This window comes from Phodopus roborovskii, unplaced genomic scaffold, assembly GCF_943737965.1.
Source record: "Phodopus roborovskii unplaced genomic scaffold, PHOROB, whole genome shotgun sequence".
In the NCBI taxonomy this organism is placed as follows: Eukaryota; Metazoa; Chordata; class Mammalia; order Rodentia; family Cricetidae; genus Phodopus; species Phodopus roborovskii.
The window spans coordinates 31,246,877-31,261,553 of record NW_026126571.1 but is presented as its reverse complement, the minus strand read 5'-3'; the positions used below and the strand labels follow the sequence as shown (position 1 = coordinate 31,261,553).

The 14,677-nt window shown below is 47.2% G+C and overlaps 1 protein-coding gene across 2 annotated transcripts; it reads left to right on the top strand.

Annotated features, from left to right (window-relative positions):
- The first annotated feature begins 3,406 nt into the window (after positions 1–3,406).
- Positions 3,407–7,219, top strand: LOC127235673 (amiloride-sensitive amine oxidase [copper-containing]). 2 transcript variants are annotated; one of them, XM_051203025.1, is made up of 5 exons: positions 3,407–4,995; positions 5,770–6,049; positions 6,341–6,473; positions 6,728–6,866; positions 6,950–7,219. In XM_051203025.1, the coding sequence occupies exons 1-4, from the start codon at positions 3,426–3,428 to the stop codon at positions 6,854–6,856; spliced, it is 2,112 nt and encodes a 703-aa protein (XP_051058982.1). In that variant the 5' UTR covers positions 3,407–3,425; the 3' UTR covers positions 6,857–6,866; positions 6,950–7,219. The 2 variants fall into 2 exon arrangements, with proteins under 2 accessions (XP_051058982.1, XP_051058980.1); XM_051203023.1 differs by having other exon boundaries at positions 6,728–7,219.
- Positions 7,220–14,677: the final 7,458 nt, after the last annotated feature.

Below are 14,677 nucleotides of genomic sequence, written 5' to 3'. Positions count from 1 at the left end.
TGAGCACCCACACATGCATATGCACACACACAAGAAACCATAACTACATACACAGACACACACACACACGTACGCACGCGCACACACACATGTGCACACGCACACACACACGAGCATGCACACGCACACACACAAATCAAAAGAAAAGTTAAAAAGAGCTTCAGAGATGAAGAGAGGTTATGCGCAATTTGTGGAAACTGTCTAGAGCAACATGAACTGTTCAGGTAGAGCACCCTCAGTCTCTCACCGCCTGCGCCTTGGCCAGTCCCGGGTCTCTGTTAATCTCTGCATTTGCAGAAGAGTCTCTGAAGATCCTTGAGAGACACATTATTTGTGTATATAACAATAAGACATTAGGAGTCAGTTTAATACTATGTCCTTTAGCAAAATAACGGTATTAGGTCTAGGTCCTTCCCTAGGGCCAATGGCTCATCTAGCCACAGATTATTGGCCCAAAAATGGTGCCAGGTCAGAGTCCTGTGGAGAAAGACTCCATCTCCTCCCCTCAGGGCTAAGAAATCATTGCAGAGCAGGGGGTAGAAACACTGTACCAGGCAGAGGTAGTAGATGAAGGAAACAATGTCCTCCAGACACAACAAGGCAGCTGTACATAGGAGTTCACAGTGGTTATTATAGTATACAAAAGCCCCATGAAACCTCAAGCCAGACCAAATCCCAGCATTGGGGTAGGGGTGGCATGAAGTTCCATCCATAGCTGAGGAGCTGTTGGTAATTGATAACATCTGGGAAAGAAGAGAGTCAATTTCTTATAAAGAATGTCACCACTGGTAGGTCAGCCACACTTCAGTGGATGGTCACACACCCATGAGTATATGGGCAGCACAGATTGTACTTTGTGGGGCAGACAGACAGAAGACAGAAAGTTGGGTGGGTAGGGAAGAAGATGGGAAAGGGGTGAATGTGGTCAAAACTCATTGTAGAAATTCTCAACAAACTAATAAAAAGAATATCACTGGTGCACAAAAGGACCTTGAGGACACATCCCCCATGGAGGGATACTGCCTTAACCGAGAGACAAGAGAGAAGTCCTAGTCCCTACTCCAAATGACCTGACAGATCTACCCACCTGGATGGCATTGCCCTACATATGGAATTGGGGTGGGGATGGGAGGGGAGGGTGGTGAGGGTGCATGTGAGAGGGCAGAGAGGGTAAAAGGGAGGGAGGGAGGGATAGGGAACTGGGATCGACATGTAAATAATAAATTTTAAAAATTAAATTTAAAAAAAGAAAAGAAAAAGATAAAAGGGAAACTAATAAGGTGTGCATGTGGAATTCCCTACTCCGGGCCTGAAGACAGAGAAAAACAGAAAAGCAAGCAGATGGGAAACCCGTACTATGGGGTCCAAAACTATGGACTCTTAGACCACACAAAGCTGTCACTCTTGGCAGCTCTTAGAGCCAGGGTGCCCAACAAGGAACGAGGGGCAGAAGAAACAGTCATGAAATCTAAGAGGCAGCCAAGCCCAGTAGTTCAACAAAACAGATCCAATCCTCTTCCTCCACAAGGAAAGAAAGCTGTGATTGGTTTGGGACAAATCACAAAGACGTTTAGGCATAATCAACAAAATAATAGGGGACCAGATATAAAGCACATAGAGGCATCAGGATGTGCAGTGCCTGCTGTAGGATTCCAGCCCTGTTCTAGAAAGATGGTCAAAGTTCAGTAGTTACCAGAGGTTGAAGAGAAGAGAGGAGATGCAGAGAAGGTTTAGGGTTTGGGGGACTGTGAGAATGCTCCCTGACACTGAGGTGGCTGATGTCTGCCATTACATATTTGTCACAATGCTGTAACTGTATACCAAGTGTGAACTCTGGCACACATATTGCTTTTGAGGTGGCAATGGGGGTATCCCTGTAGCTCAGCAGTTGTCACCTGTGGGTAGTGCAACTGGAAAATCAATGGACACTTGAGTACACTCCACAATCAAATGGAGCCTTCTGGTGATAGTGGTAGGTGCAAAGTAGATCATTTGCAAAGAAATGCCACCAGGAAGGTGCCTGTCAGCATTAAAGTCAAGTTAGGATCTGGAGAAATCAGAGCTTGTGACAGTAACAACTTCTCTAGCATGTGTGCAAGAGCAGAGGTCTCCCTGCAACTCTCTATATACAAAAGGGCCTACCAGACAGATCTGCTCCCAGGTACAGGACAGGACAGAGTAACAGTCACCCTGTTCTTCCAATGTCACAAGCAAACCCACCCTCCATGAGTACACAGTACTTTGTTGCAGTTTAGACAGAGAATTAGGAGGTGAAAATCCAACTGTGCCTTACACCAAATGGAAAGGAAGAGGGGCAAGGAAGAGGGGCATCCTGACTCACTATCTGAGATGGGCTCCCAAAAATTAATGATAAAGAGACACTGACTTGAGTGCTACACAGGGATGCCAGAGGAGGCTGGGCAGGACAGGTCACTTCCACATCCTCCCACGCCCAGGCTTGGTCTTGCCAGTCTATAATGCCCAGAAACTCGATGCATGGGCTCCAGACTATGTTATTTGGGTTCACGTTAAGATTTTGTAATTATTATTCATTGTCTATGAGTGTGTTTGCCTACATGTATGTTTGTGCACCACAAGCATGCTTGGTAGTTATGGAGGCCAGAAGAGTGTGGAACCCCTAGAACTGGAGTTACAGACTGTTGTGAGTTGCCATGTAGGTTCTGGGAATCAAACATGGGTTTTCCAAACAAGCACCCAGTGTTCTGAACCACAGAGCCAGCTCTAGTCTCCACTGGGGTTTACCTTAAAGAGAAACAAAACCAATAATTCCTGTGTTCCTGGAATACTGAGATTGTCCTAAACATTTTATATCAGTCAGCATCAGGGACATACATGCTGCTGTTGTCATTTCTATTTCACAGTGAAACAATGGGGACCCAGAGAGTTTAAGCAACATGCTCAAGGTCTTGAGCCCAGGACTTGAACCCAGACAGCTTGAGCCCAGAGCCTGAATTTGAACATCTACACTAAATTTCAAAATCTTTCTCTCTAGAAGGTAACTTATCGCATTAGAAAGGCAAATTTGCTGCCAGTATAGCCTTCTGCCCCGGGAGGAAATGAGTTCTTTGTAGCCCATGAGGACATAAGTCCTGTGCTGCTCTGACTCACCATCCTCCCAGCTGATGAGTGAGAACACCAAAAGTGGAAAACAAAGGAGTTTATCTAGATAAGAAAGACTATAAGACACTGTTCAGAGGAGGGAGGAAATAGGAAGTTGCACGCACCTGGACCTGGACAGCACTGAGATCTGTGAGTGGAGACACAGAGACTTCAGTGAAGTTCGGCTGGGGAGGTGAAAAGTCGGTCAGTAGGCAAAGGACAAGACTGAAGGACGAGGCACCGTGAGGAGCAAGCTTAGAGAGGGGGATACGTAAGTCCTCCATCCTGTGCTGTCTTCCAGAGCCATGGGGATCGCACAAAGGACCCTGACACTGGGCTGGGTGGCTGCCATCTTGCTGCTACAGATGGCCATGGCAGAGCACCCCATGTGGAACTTAAATGGCAAGACGCAGGTATTCTTAGACCTGACTCCTTTTGAGATGAAGGCCGTGCACAGCTTCCTGATGAACAGGAAGGAGCTTCAATTGCAGCCATCCAAGACACCCACTTTGGCCAAGAACTCCCTGTACCTCATGGAGATGCTGCTACCCAATAAAAAGGATGTACTGAATTTTCTGGACAAAGGAAAAAGGAGTCCTGTGCGGGAAGCCCGTGTTGTCATCTTCTTTGGTGCCCAGGAGTACCCTAATGTCACTGAGTTTGCTATTGGGCCCCTGCCATTGCCCATCTACATGAGAGAAATACTTCCCAGGCCTGACCAACATCCATCCTGGGCATCCAGACCTATCTCCAAAGCAGAGTACAGCCTTATTCTCTCTACCCTGAAGAAGGCCACTGAGCCCCTGAATCAGTTCTTCCTTGACACTACTGACTACTCACTAAAGGACTGTGTTGAGAGTTGTCTGACTTTCACGTATGTGGCCCCCCATGGCACAAAGCCTGGCCAGCGCCGTAGCTGGTTTATCTTGCAGCGTTATATGGCAGACCACTTCCTGCAGCCCACAGGCCTAGAGATCCTTCTGGATCACGGGAACATTGATGTCCAGCTCTGGAAAGTGGAGCAGGTCTGGTATAATGGCAAGCTTTATGACAGTCCACAGGAACTGGCTCAGAAATACGAGGGTGGAGAAGTGGACACAGTGGTCCTTATGGAGTCACTGCCCAGGAATCCGGAGCAGCCCCCACTCTTCTCTTTCTCCAGTACCCCAGAGGAATTCCCCACCACCATCAGCATGGCTAGCCCCAGAGTGGCTGAGTCCCACCTCCCTCCATATAACATAGAGGGCAACACAGTGTACTACAGAGACTGGATCTTCTCCTTCCGTCTCCGACCCTCTTCTGGTTTACAGATACTGAATGTGCACTTCCGGGGTATGCGTATTGCATATGAAGTCAGCGTACAAGAGGCTGTGGCACAGTTTGGAGGACATATAACTGCAGGCATTCGGACCAAGTACATGGATGTGGGCTGGGCCCCAAACAATGTCATTCACCGGTTAGTCCATGGCATTGATTGTCCAGACGCAGCCACCTTCCTGGAAGTCATACACCACTATGACACTGACATACCAGTCTCCTATCCACAAGCTCTCTGTCTCTTTGAGATGCCAGCAGGAATACCAATTAAACGCCACTTTAACTCCAACTTTAAAGTCGACTTCAACTCCAGTGCAGAGATGAAGGGGTACATGCTAGTGTTACGGACAACCTCAACAGTCCACCACTATAATTATATTTGGGACTTCATTTTCTACCCTAATGGGGCAATGGAAACAAAGATGCAAGCCACTGGCTTGGTCCATGCTACCTTCTTCCAGCCCAAAGAGATGAGCTACATCTCTCAATCACACACCCACCTATTCAGCAACCTCCACACTCACCTTGTACATTACCGTATTGACCTGGATGTGGCAGGTAGGACTTGGAACCACACCAACTCAGACATTCAACTACTACCCATATATAACTTTACTCCATAGGTTGGGGCTAAGACTCCTTGGCATAATATCAGGAGATCGTTTCAGCAACATTCCATGTGAAGAGAAATACACACTCCTGAAAATGGTAGCAGTAAATGGTACCCTAGGGTTGCCCTGATTTTAAAGTGTGTATCTGTTCTTATTGGGGCTAAGTAGAATGGTGCATAGGGTTGGGGAGGGGGAGGTTCCATGTAGGTTTAACAACGCCTCTGCCTAGCGCTTTGAGATGGGTTGTAATACTGTTTGGGAGTGCTCAGTTTGTTTCTTACAAATGTCATCATAAAAGAATGGCAGAGAAGTGATGTTTGACATCACATCCCATAACTGAACAGGGCCACCAGACCACATAGGAGGCTTCCATATGTTCATTCCCACTGGGCCCTCTGATCAGGGATATGCAGACAGTCCTCAAGCCTCAGAAACATAGGCCTCCTGTTCTACATGGTCAAAATCACAGCAAACAGGCTCAGTTGAGCTCTCCAGAGAATGGCGGGTAGCAATGAAACTGCCACCTTTGCCAGAAACTAGCTCCCCAAGTTTCCGGTTTGCTTGGTCTTGTAGCCCATTCTGCTAAGCAAGTGTCTGCCCCTAGCATGGCTTCTTCCTGGCAGTTATCTGTGGGTATTGCCTAGGTGGAGGCCCTGGAGGAGAGGGAGACAGTGTCTGTTTCGAGAACTGATTCTCACTGTTTCTCCCCTTCTGCCACCAGGCAGCAGGAACAGCTTCCAGACACTGAAGCCCATTCAGGGAAACATCACCAAGGACCTGAGACATCATGTAATGAGAAACACCCTAAAGCAAACGAATTACTCCCAGGAGCACCAGGCAGCCTTCCACTTCGGAAAACCACTCCCCACTTACCTGGTCTTTAGCAACCTCCATAGGGCCCATTTTGACCACAGGAATAGCTACCGCCTGCAGATCTACTCCAAAATCCAACAGCTGGAACTACCAGGCTGGCAGAAGTATCGAGGTCTCTCTTGGGCCAGGTGAGACAATCTAGTGAGTTTGGGGAGCATGGTCAGGGGCTCCCCTCAGTGGTTGTATGTCCTGGAATGTTTATGGCTGTCTTTACATCTGGATGTGTACCCTTGTGCATTTGAGAAGGGAGCAGAAGTACCCTGGCCCTGAGATGGTGATAGGCAATTCTGCAAACCTCTGGGGTAGAAACAGTCAATATGGAGAATGACTAAATTCTCCATCCTTGACACTGGGGATCTCCCTGAGAAGAGACCAGATGCAACCCCAGTGCCCAGAGCTCGCTTCTTCTTGGCCTATAGGTACCCCCTGGCTGTGACCAAATACCGGGACTCTGAGAGGTGCAGCAGCAGCATCTACAGCCAGAATAATCCCTGGAACCCCCCAATAGTCTTCAAGAGCTTCATTCAGAATAATACGAACATTGAAGACAAGGTAACACCCCAGGACCCCCTGCCCACATCAGGCCTGTCACCAACCACTGCCAAACCTGTCACTTGTCCCAGGGGCTGTGCTTACTGGGGGTACACAAGTTCAGGGGTCACGGCATATGGTCTGCTTTTTAAAATGATATTGAAGACATCTCAGGAAGTGGGTAGGCACACTTGAACACATCACAAGCTGGAAAAACTTCCTGTGACCTGTACTCAGCACTGCCCTGTCCATTGAGTCCTCTGTCTCTCCAATAGGATCTGGTGGCCTGGGTCACAGTGGGCTTCCACAACATGCCCCATTTTGAGGATAGTGCCAACATGACCACACTTGGGAACTCTGCAGGCTTCGTGCTCCGGCCCTTTAGTTTCTTCCGTGGCTTCTAGAGACACCCAGGTATAAAATCTACACAATTGCATCAGGCACTGGCTCCCTGAGGATAGAGCCAGTTTGACACCTCCTCCCTTCAACCTCAACAGGACCTACAACCCTGTGTGTAGAATCCCGCCCCAACTCCTGCTTACCAGCCCCAGATCTGCACAAGGGTAGACAATAAACTTTTCAGCTTCCACCCTTGAATGCTGCTTCTTAGTGGCAGGGGAAGGGCATGGGCCACACCCAGATGGGTGACCATAGTTACATTTCAGCTGTCTACTGCCCCCAGAAGGACCTTAATGACAAGGGCAGAGGATACTTGAACTCTTTACCAGGTAATTTTTCAACATCTGGGATGGCTGCGGGGTAATGTTCTACCTCAATGACAGCCATTCAGAGTGAGGAAGGGGGATACTATGGAGATACCTCAAAATATTATCAACATTTTCATCCTGTGGCCATTGTTCTGCACCTAACATTTACCCTCACCCAACAATCTGCATGGAGCTGTCACTCATGATAACTATTAGAATCAGGCCCCCAACAAGGATCCCAGAGCAGAAGACACATTGTTAAAGCTAAAGAGCAACCAAGCTCAAAGGTTCAATAAAACTGATCCCATTTTTCTCCTCCTCCACAAGAAAGGGCTGTGACCAACTGGCTCACAGGAGTTCACAAAGTACATTAGAAATCAGAGGCCAGATCACATGTCTCTATCTATCTATCTATCTATCTTTGCGTGTGTGCGTGCGTGCGTGGGTGTGTGTGTGTGTGTGTGTGCTGATCCTACGAAGCTGAGGGTAACTTGAGAGCTGAAAGCCTCCATTCATCTTACTCTCTGTCTTTCTCTAGCTGTCTGGTCTTACTCTATGTGCAGTGGGGGGGGGCTTGCTTGTTCCTCCTGAGTGGAACCAGGGGCATCCAGAGCAGAGGTCAAGGTGTGCTCTGACTGGACAGCAATGACGCTGGTAGGGAGTGCAAGGCGCCATGATAGCACAGGAGCCAGGGAGTGCAAAGGCTGAGTTCCTTTGTGAAGTAGGGTTCTGGCCAGCTTTGCCCGGAGGCACAGAAGATGAACTTGGAACAGAGAGCTGAGACAGAAATCTTTTAACTGTCCAGAAGAACCTACAATGAAAGCTGGGCTTCTTGTGAGCAAACATGTTGTGCTCATGGAATGTGTGACACACACAAACACAAAACCATGAAGTGTCCACAATGTTCATATTCTGCAGCGCAGCTCCCCTCATGTCCCCTTTGCCTAATTCCTGCCCTGCAAGCCCTTTTTAGGTGACTACCCTGCGCCCACTGAAGGTCTCATCCTGTAATAGGCCCAGTGACAGACACCCCCCCCGCCCCCCGCAGCTGTTGTTCACTGTGTTTCTATCTCCAGATTTCTTCCAAGGGCTTCCAATCTGGGGAACCAAAGACAACTAATTACCAGTGTCAGCCAGGTCCTCTCAGAGTCCTTCCATTTAGTCACAGACCCAAGCCATAAGCCAGGACTCTAGACCCCACCCCTATCTACAGAGTGAGAAATGCAGAGACCCAGAGAGACCGTAGAGCAGTATTCCCATATCAGAAAGAACCTTCTGGAAACTCCTTTGTAGAGAAATGTCATGGGTAAGAGATTCCTACTAGAGCCCACCATCATGGAAGTCAAGTCAGCATCTAGAAAAACCCAGGACTGGTGACAGTGACAGCACCCTCTATGTGTGCAAGAACCAAAGTCTCCCAGAAGTCTACACACAGTGGAACAGCCTCACCCCAAAGCATAAAGAAGGGCAGGATGGCAGCCATAAAGGCTTTCTTGCATCAAAGACACTTCCCTGCTTATTTTGCCAGGGATTTCATGGCCAGTTAGGCACTGAATACCTTACTCTGCCCTCCCCCAAATAGTGAAAGAGAAGGCATTCTCCCACACTCTCTGAAACAGTTTGCAAGGGTGCTCTAACAACTTCAATGGTCAAGAGACCCCCAACTTAATACCCCAGTTGGAGGCCAGAGAATCCTGGGAACGGATTCTTGTTTCACAGCCTAGACTCAAAACAACTAATCTGAAGTGTTCACAACCTCCGATGCATTGGGACCAGACTATCATCAGTGTACACTTATTCTGTGTTCATATAGGCTGACGTCCAATGAATTTTATATTTATTATCAGGTTGTTTCTGTCACCAACACTTAGGAGGACATGGTGTGGTTCATATTTTCATTTCACAGTTCAGAAAATGGAGAGTTTTTTTTAACAAAATGGAGGTTTTTTTAAGTTTATTTTTTTATTAATTTATTTTTACATTCCAATCCCCATTCCCCCTCCTCTCCTCCTTCTACCCCCACTTCCCTCCCCCACCTCCAATCAGCTTCTCAAAGAGGGTAAGGCCTCCTCTAGGAAGTCTATTAAGTCTGTCCCATCAAGTCCTTGAGGCAGGACCAAGGCACCTCTCCACCCCCACACACACCCTTGTGTCTAAACTGAGCAAGGTATCTCTCCGTATAGAATGGGCTCCACTGAGCCAGTGACCTCATATATTGTCCCAGTCACACCATTGTCACCTATATTAAGGGAGTCTAGTTGGATCTTATGCAGGTTCCCCATTTGTCAGACCAGAGGCAGTGATCTCACTAGCTCAGGTCAGCTGATTCTGTGTTTCCCCAGCATGGTCTTGATTCCTTTTTCGACTTTAAGCAACATGACCAAGGCGGCATCACTTTTCATTAACGATGTAATTTGCTGGAACTTGAACCCAGGCAGAACTCAGCATGTTGAACATATAGGCTCTGTTTTAAAAAAGCAAACCCACACAGTGTGTTTTGTTGTGTCAAAAAGGAAGTGTTGCTGTTAGTAGAGCCCTTAGTCCCACCACAACATAAATAAATATACCCTTGAGGACCCAGCCTTGGGCTGTGAGTCATGATGACTCATGGTGACCCTAGCTGAAGAATGTTCTCCCACAGAGATAAAGCCCTAGTAAGACAAAACACGGCAATGTTTGAAGGTAAGAGAGGCTGTAGATTTATAATGAGGGAATTCATTGGGGTATGCTACACAGGGATGTGAACAGAGTTGGGAACCACGAGTGAGGACCCAGGCTCTCAAGCTCCAGGATGTCTAGCCTAAGCTGAGGTGAAGGAAAGTTTTATCAGGAGGAAAAGCATGGTGCTTACAGACAAGAGAGTCCAGGTGACATCTTGGAGAGAGAAACAGCTAAGTCCCCTCCTGTCCTCTGATGAGTTATATAGCCATGGAGCTACAACAGCAGTCAACTATTACTTTGCTTCTTCAGACAACCTCAGCAAAGCCTACTGTGTGTGCCCTGAGCCCAGTGCTATGGTGTCCCTGAACCTGGATGCCCAGGGGCTGAAGGTGGGACACAGCTTCCTGAAGAACATGGTGGAGCTGGAGTTGCAGCCACTTAAGATGCTCTTCTGGACCAGAGCTCTCTGTCTCTGGTTGAAATGCTGCTGGATTTTTTGATAAAATAACAAGAAAGCCTGTGCAGGAAGCTCATGCCATCATGTTTTTTGGATCAAAGGAGCACCTCCAGTGTGCCCAAGTTTGCTGTAGGGCCTCACCCTACATGAGAACTCCATCCCCTGTGTCAGGCAGGCATCAATCCTGAGCATCCAGCTTCATCTCCAAGGAAGAATATAGTCTCTCCTGTGGCAACCTGAAGGAGGCACCAAGCCCTTCAACTCTTTTTCCTTGGCATTACCGGCTCCTCTCTCCTGGACCAGAGCTACCTAGTGATTCACTTCCTCCAGTGTGGCCCCGTGCAGTATGGAGTCTGAGCATTGCTATAGATGGTTCATCACAGAGCATTATGGAAGTCAGCTTCCTACACCCCGTGTGGCTGGAAATCCTCTTAGATCAAGAGATCACAGAAGTCCAGGACTGGAGAGTGGAAAAGGTCTAATATAATGGCAAATTCTACAACAGCCCAGAGGAACTGATTCAGAGATGGGGAAGTGGGCACAGTGGTCCTCAAGGACCCTCTGTCTGATGGCACAGAGCAGTCCCACTCTTTTCCTCATACAAACCCCGTGGGGAATTTGCTTTGTCCGTCAACATAGCTGGCTTCAAGTGGTCCAGTTCAATGGTCCCTGCTACAGAACACTTGCTCTGGGGAGGCCGGAGCTTCTCCTTCCAGCTTTGCACTCCCCTTGAGTTTCAGATTTTTAATGCATACTTTGGGGTGAACTTGTCACCTACAAAATTAGCAGGCTAGGAGCTGTGGCACTGTATAGTAGACACACACCTGCAGGCACACAGACCAGCAACCTAGATGAATGCTGAGCACTGTATAGTAGACACACAAGCAACCTAGATGAATGCTGAGGCCTGGGCAGTGTCACTTACCAGTAAGACCTGACATCAACTGTTCAGACACAGACACCTTCCTGGATGCACCCACTACTATAACACTGATGACACCCATCCATTGCCCACAAGCCCTGTACCTCTTTAAGATGCCCAAAGAGAGGTTCACTGGGCATTATTTTAACTTGGTTTTAGAGGCAGCTTCAACTCCTACATAGAGATAAAGGAACACAGGCTGGTTTCTTTGGATGCTGGTTCTTTGGATGACCTCTAGTCTACATCCAAAATTTCATCTGGGATTTCATCTTCTCCCTGAATGGCCTGATGGAGGCCAGGATGCCAGGTCACATCATGACCCTTTTTATACTCCCAGGGGCTATATATGGCACCCACTCACACGCCCACTATTTGGGAACTCCAAAACTCACCTATTTTATTATCCCCTAGACCTGATCTTGGCAGGTCTTATTTGACACCAGCCCTTCCCTGTCACTCAGCTGTCTTCCACCAGAGACAAGATTCCCTGGCATAAAATCAAGAGTATTCATTCAACACTCTCCTGGGCTAAAAGAAACGTGTATCTATGAAAGTTGGAAGCAATAAATGATACTCTAGAGTATACTTAAATGTGAGGTGTGCATCTGCCCTTGTTGGGGCAGAGCATTGGGGAGGAGGTGAAAAATGCCACTATATAGCACTTTAAGATGGACATAGTGCCATCTGGGGGTGCTCAGTGTGAGTCTCAGATAAATGATGTCAACAGAGATGAATGGCATGGCTCTGGTGCTTGACATCAGATCCCAGAACAGAACAAAGCCACAAGGACCAGATCCATGGATTCTATCCACTCAGCCCTACCTGGCCCCCCAGCTAAGAGGAAACCAGCAAATTCTCTTTTTATCAGATTCACAGGCAGACCTCTCTTGAAGACTAAAACCCCAGCAGATGCGCTAGATCACATTGAAATCCCCAGAGTTGCAAGACTGACCCATTAGCTGTCCTCTAGCTCCTCTGGATTTGGGTTTTCTAAGTCTCCCTGCCCACACGGCTAGCTCAGCCTGTGCCCCAGCACTTCTTCCTGGGGTTTGGCTATAGACATGTTCTAGGTTGATGTCTTCATTTGTCTTCTATTGCTATGATAAACACAACTCAGAAGCAACTGGGGGGAGGTTTATAACAACTTACAGTTGTACCTCATCATCAAGGGAAGTGAGGTCAGGAACCTGGAGGCAGAGACTGAAGCAGAGGCCAAGGAAGAAAGTGCTGCTTACTGGCTTGTTCCCCATGGTTTTCTCAGCCTGCTTTCTTATACAATCCAGGACCACCCGCCCAGGAGTGTCAGCTCTCACAGTAAGCTGGGCCCTCCCACATCAACTATTAATCTTGAAAATGTCCCCACAAACCTGCCTACAGGCCAATGTGATGGAGGCATTATGTCTGTTGGCATTCTCCTTCCCACATGATTCTAGCTTGTGTCATTGAGAAAAAGACAGCCAGCAGAGTTGGGTATCTAAGGGCAGAAGGAGGCAATGTCTGTCCTAATTGACTGCATCATGAAATTTGGGAGGGAAGTTCGGGCTCACTCCTGCCCCTGGGATGGTAAAGGAAAATCTGGTACACTGACAGCAAACAATCAACCCCTCCATCCTTTGAGGATGTTCTCTTGAGGAGGTCAAAGATAATCCTAATGATCAGGGCTGCCTAACTTCTTCTCAAAATCAGGTACCCATTGGCAGTGACATAGCCCCAGTGATACATAGAGCCTCAACAATCAGAGTGAACCCTGAGTTACCCCCACATCCTTCAAAGATGAGATTCACACTTCCAATGGACTTTGAGGACTTTGAGGACTTTGAGGACATGGTACTAGCTCATCTGTGGTCTTACTACTAGCCTCTAAGTGGACTTTTTCTTGGGTCCAGGGGTATAGCTTGCTAGATAGTGGTCAAATTCAGAGGATATGGCAGAGGGGCCTACCCCTCTGTTTTTAAGAGACAGACAGACAGACAGACAGACAGACAGAGTATGTGTGGTACTTGTGCAGGTACCCATGGAGACCAGAAGGTGTCAGATTCCCTGGAACTGGGATTACAGGAGATTGTGCACCACTAGACATAACCAAATTTGCTCATAACCAAATTTTGATCTTCTGAAAGAACAGCAAGCACTTTTGACCTTGGAGCCATCTCTCCAGTTTCAATGACCTAATTTTTTAAAATGGAAGTGGCAGAAGTTTGCAGTCACATCCGAAAATGTTGCAAACCAGTCTCTTCGGGTGCATGGCCTCAATGCCACCATGACCACTGAAGCTGGGTTTCACACACAGGATCTGGTATCATGGATGACAGTGGCTTTCCTGCATCTCTCCCTCTCAGCCACACCTAGGAACTCTCATGGCTCATTGCTGTACTTATACCTCGAACTTCTCCCAAGATATCCAAATAACCCCACATGAAACAGCTACAATTGCCTGCCACTGGATCCCTGAAGATAGCATCTGCCTGGACCACCTCCTGTCAGCTCAGTGGGATTTACTATCCTGTGTAAAACGTCCAGCCCCAGCTCCTGCTTCAAGGCATCTGAGACCTGTGAGGATAGATGCTAAACACATGAGCTTCTGCCTCTATATGCTGCTTAGAGATCTGCTAGGCATAGCACCACAGACATAGATGGGTAGCCATGGGCTTCACTCATGCTATTCTAGGGTACCTCCACGAAGACCTCCATGACTAAGACAAATGAAGTCCACTGAGATACTAGATTTCTTTATCAGATAGGTTTTTCAAAACCAGTGACTTTCAATTCCCTCTCATGAGAGTTGCAGGGGAATTCTCCCACCAATGATGGACAGACATAAGGAAAATGTCATGAACAAGTCTATCAAGTCTATCATTGTCCTTTGGCCACTGACCCAGCATCTTGAGGGTACCCACAAGGTCTCTTCATTAATGCAGGAAAGCACATGTGGACTAACTCTGTAAGCTTCTTGTACTTTTATTGGTATGTCTTTCTTTAGGTTGGGAAAGTTTTCTTCTATGATTTTGTTGAATATATTTTTCTGCACATTTGAGTTGGGTTTCTTCACCTTCTTCTATACCTATTATTAGGTTTAGCCTTTTCACGGTGTCCCATAATTCCTGGATATTTTGTGTTAGGGATTTGTTGGACTTAAGAGTTTCTTTGGTCAATGAAATCTATTTCTCCTAGGTTATCTTCAGAGCCTGAGATCCTCTCTTCCATCTCTTGTATTCTCTTGGTTATGCTTGTATCTGTAGTTCCTGATTGTTTACCCAGCTTTTCTATTTCCAGCATTCCCTCAGTTTGTGATTTCTTTATTGTCTCTATTTCAGTTTTCAGATCATGAACTGTTTGAATTGTTTCCTTTATCTGTTTGATTGTTTTTTCTTGGCTTTCCTTGCTTTCTTTAAGAGATTTGTTGATTTGGGGGGTTGTTTTTCTTCCATTTCTTTAAAGGATTTTTAATTTCCTCATTTAGAGTCTCTATCATCTTCAT

Bases quoted from the DNA above. Each gene is read 5' to 3' on its own strand.
- LOC127235673 (XM_051203025.1), top strand. From the start codon at position 3,426: ATGGGGATCGCACAAAGGACCCTGACACTGGGCTGGGTGGCTGCCATC. The intron at 4,996-5,769 runs GTAGGACTTGGA...TTCTGCCACCAG, and splicing joins TATTGACCTGGATGTGGCAG to GCAGCAGGAACAGCTTCCAG. The intron at 6,474-6,727 runs GTAACACCCCAG...TCTCTCCAATAG, and splicing joins ATACGAACATTGAAGACAAG to GATCTGGTGGCCTGGGTCAC.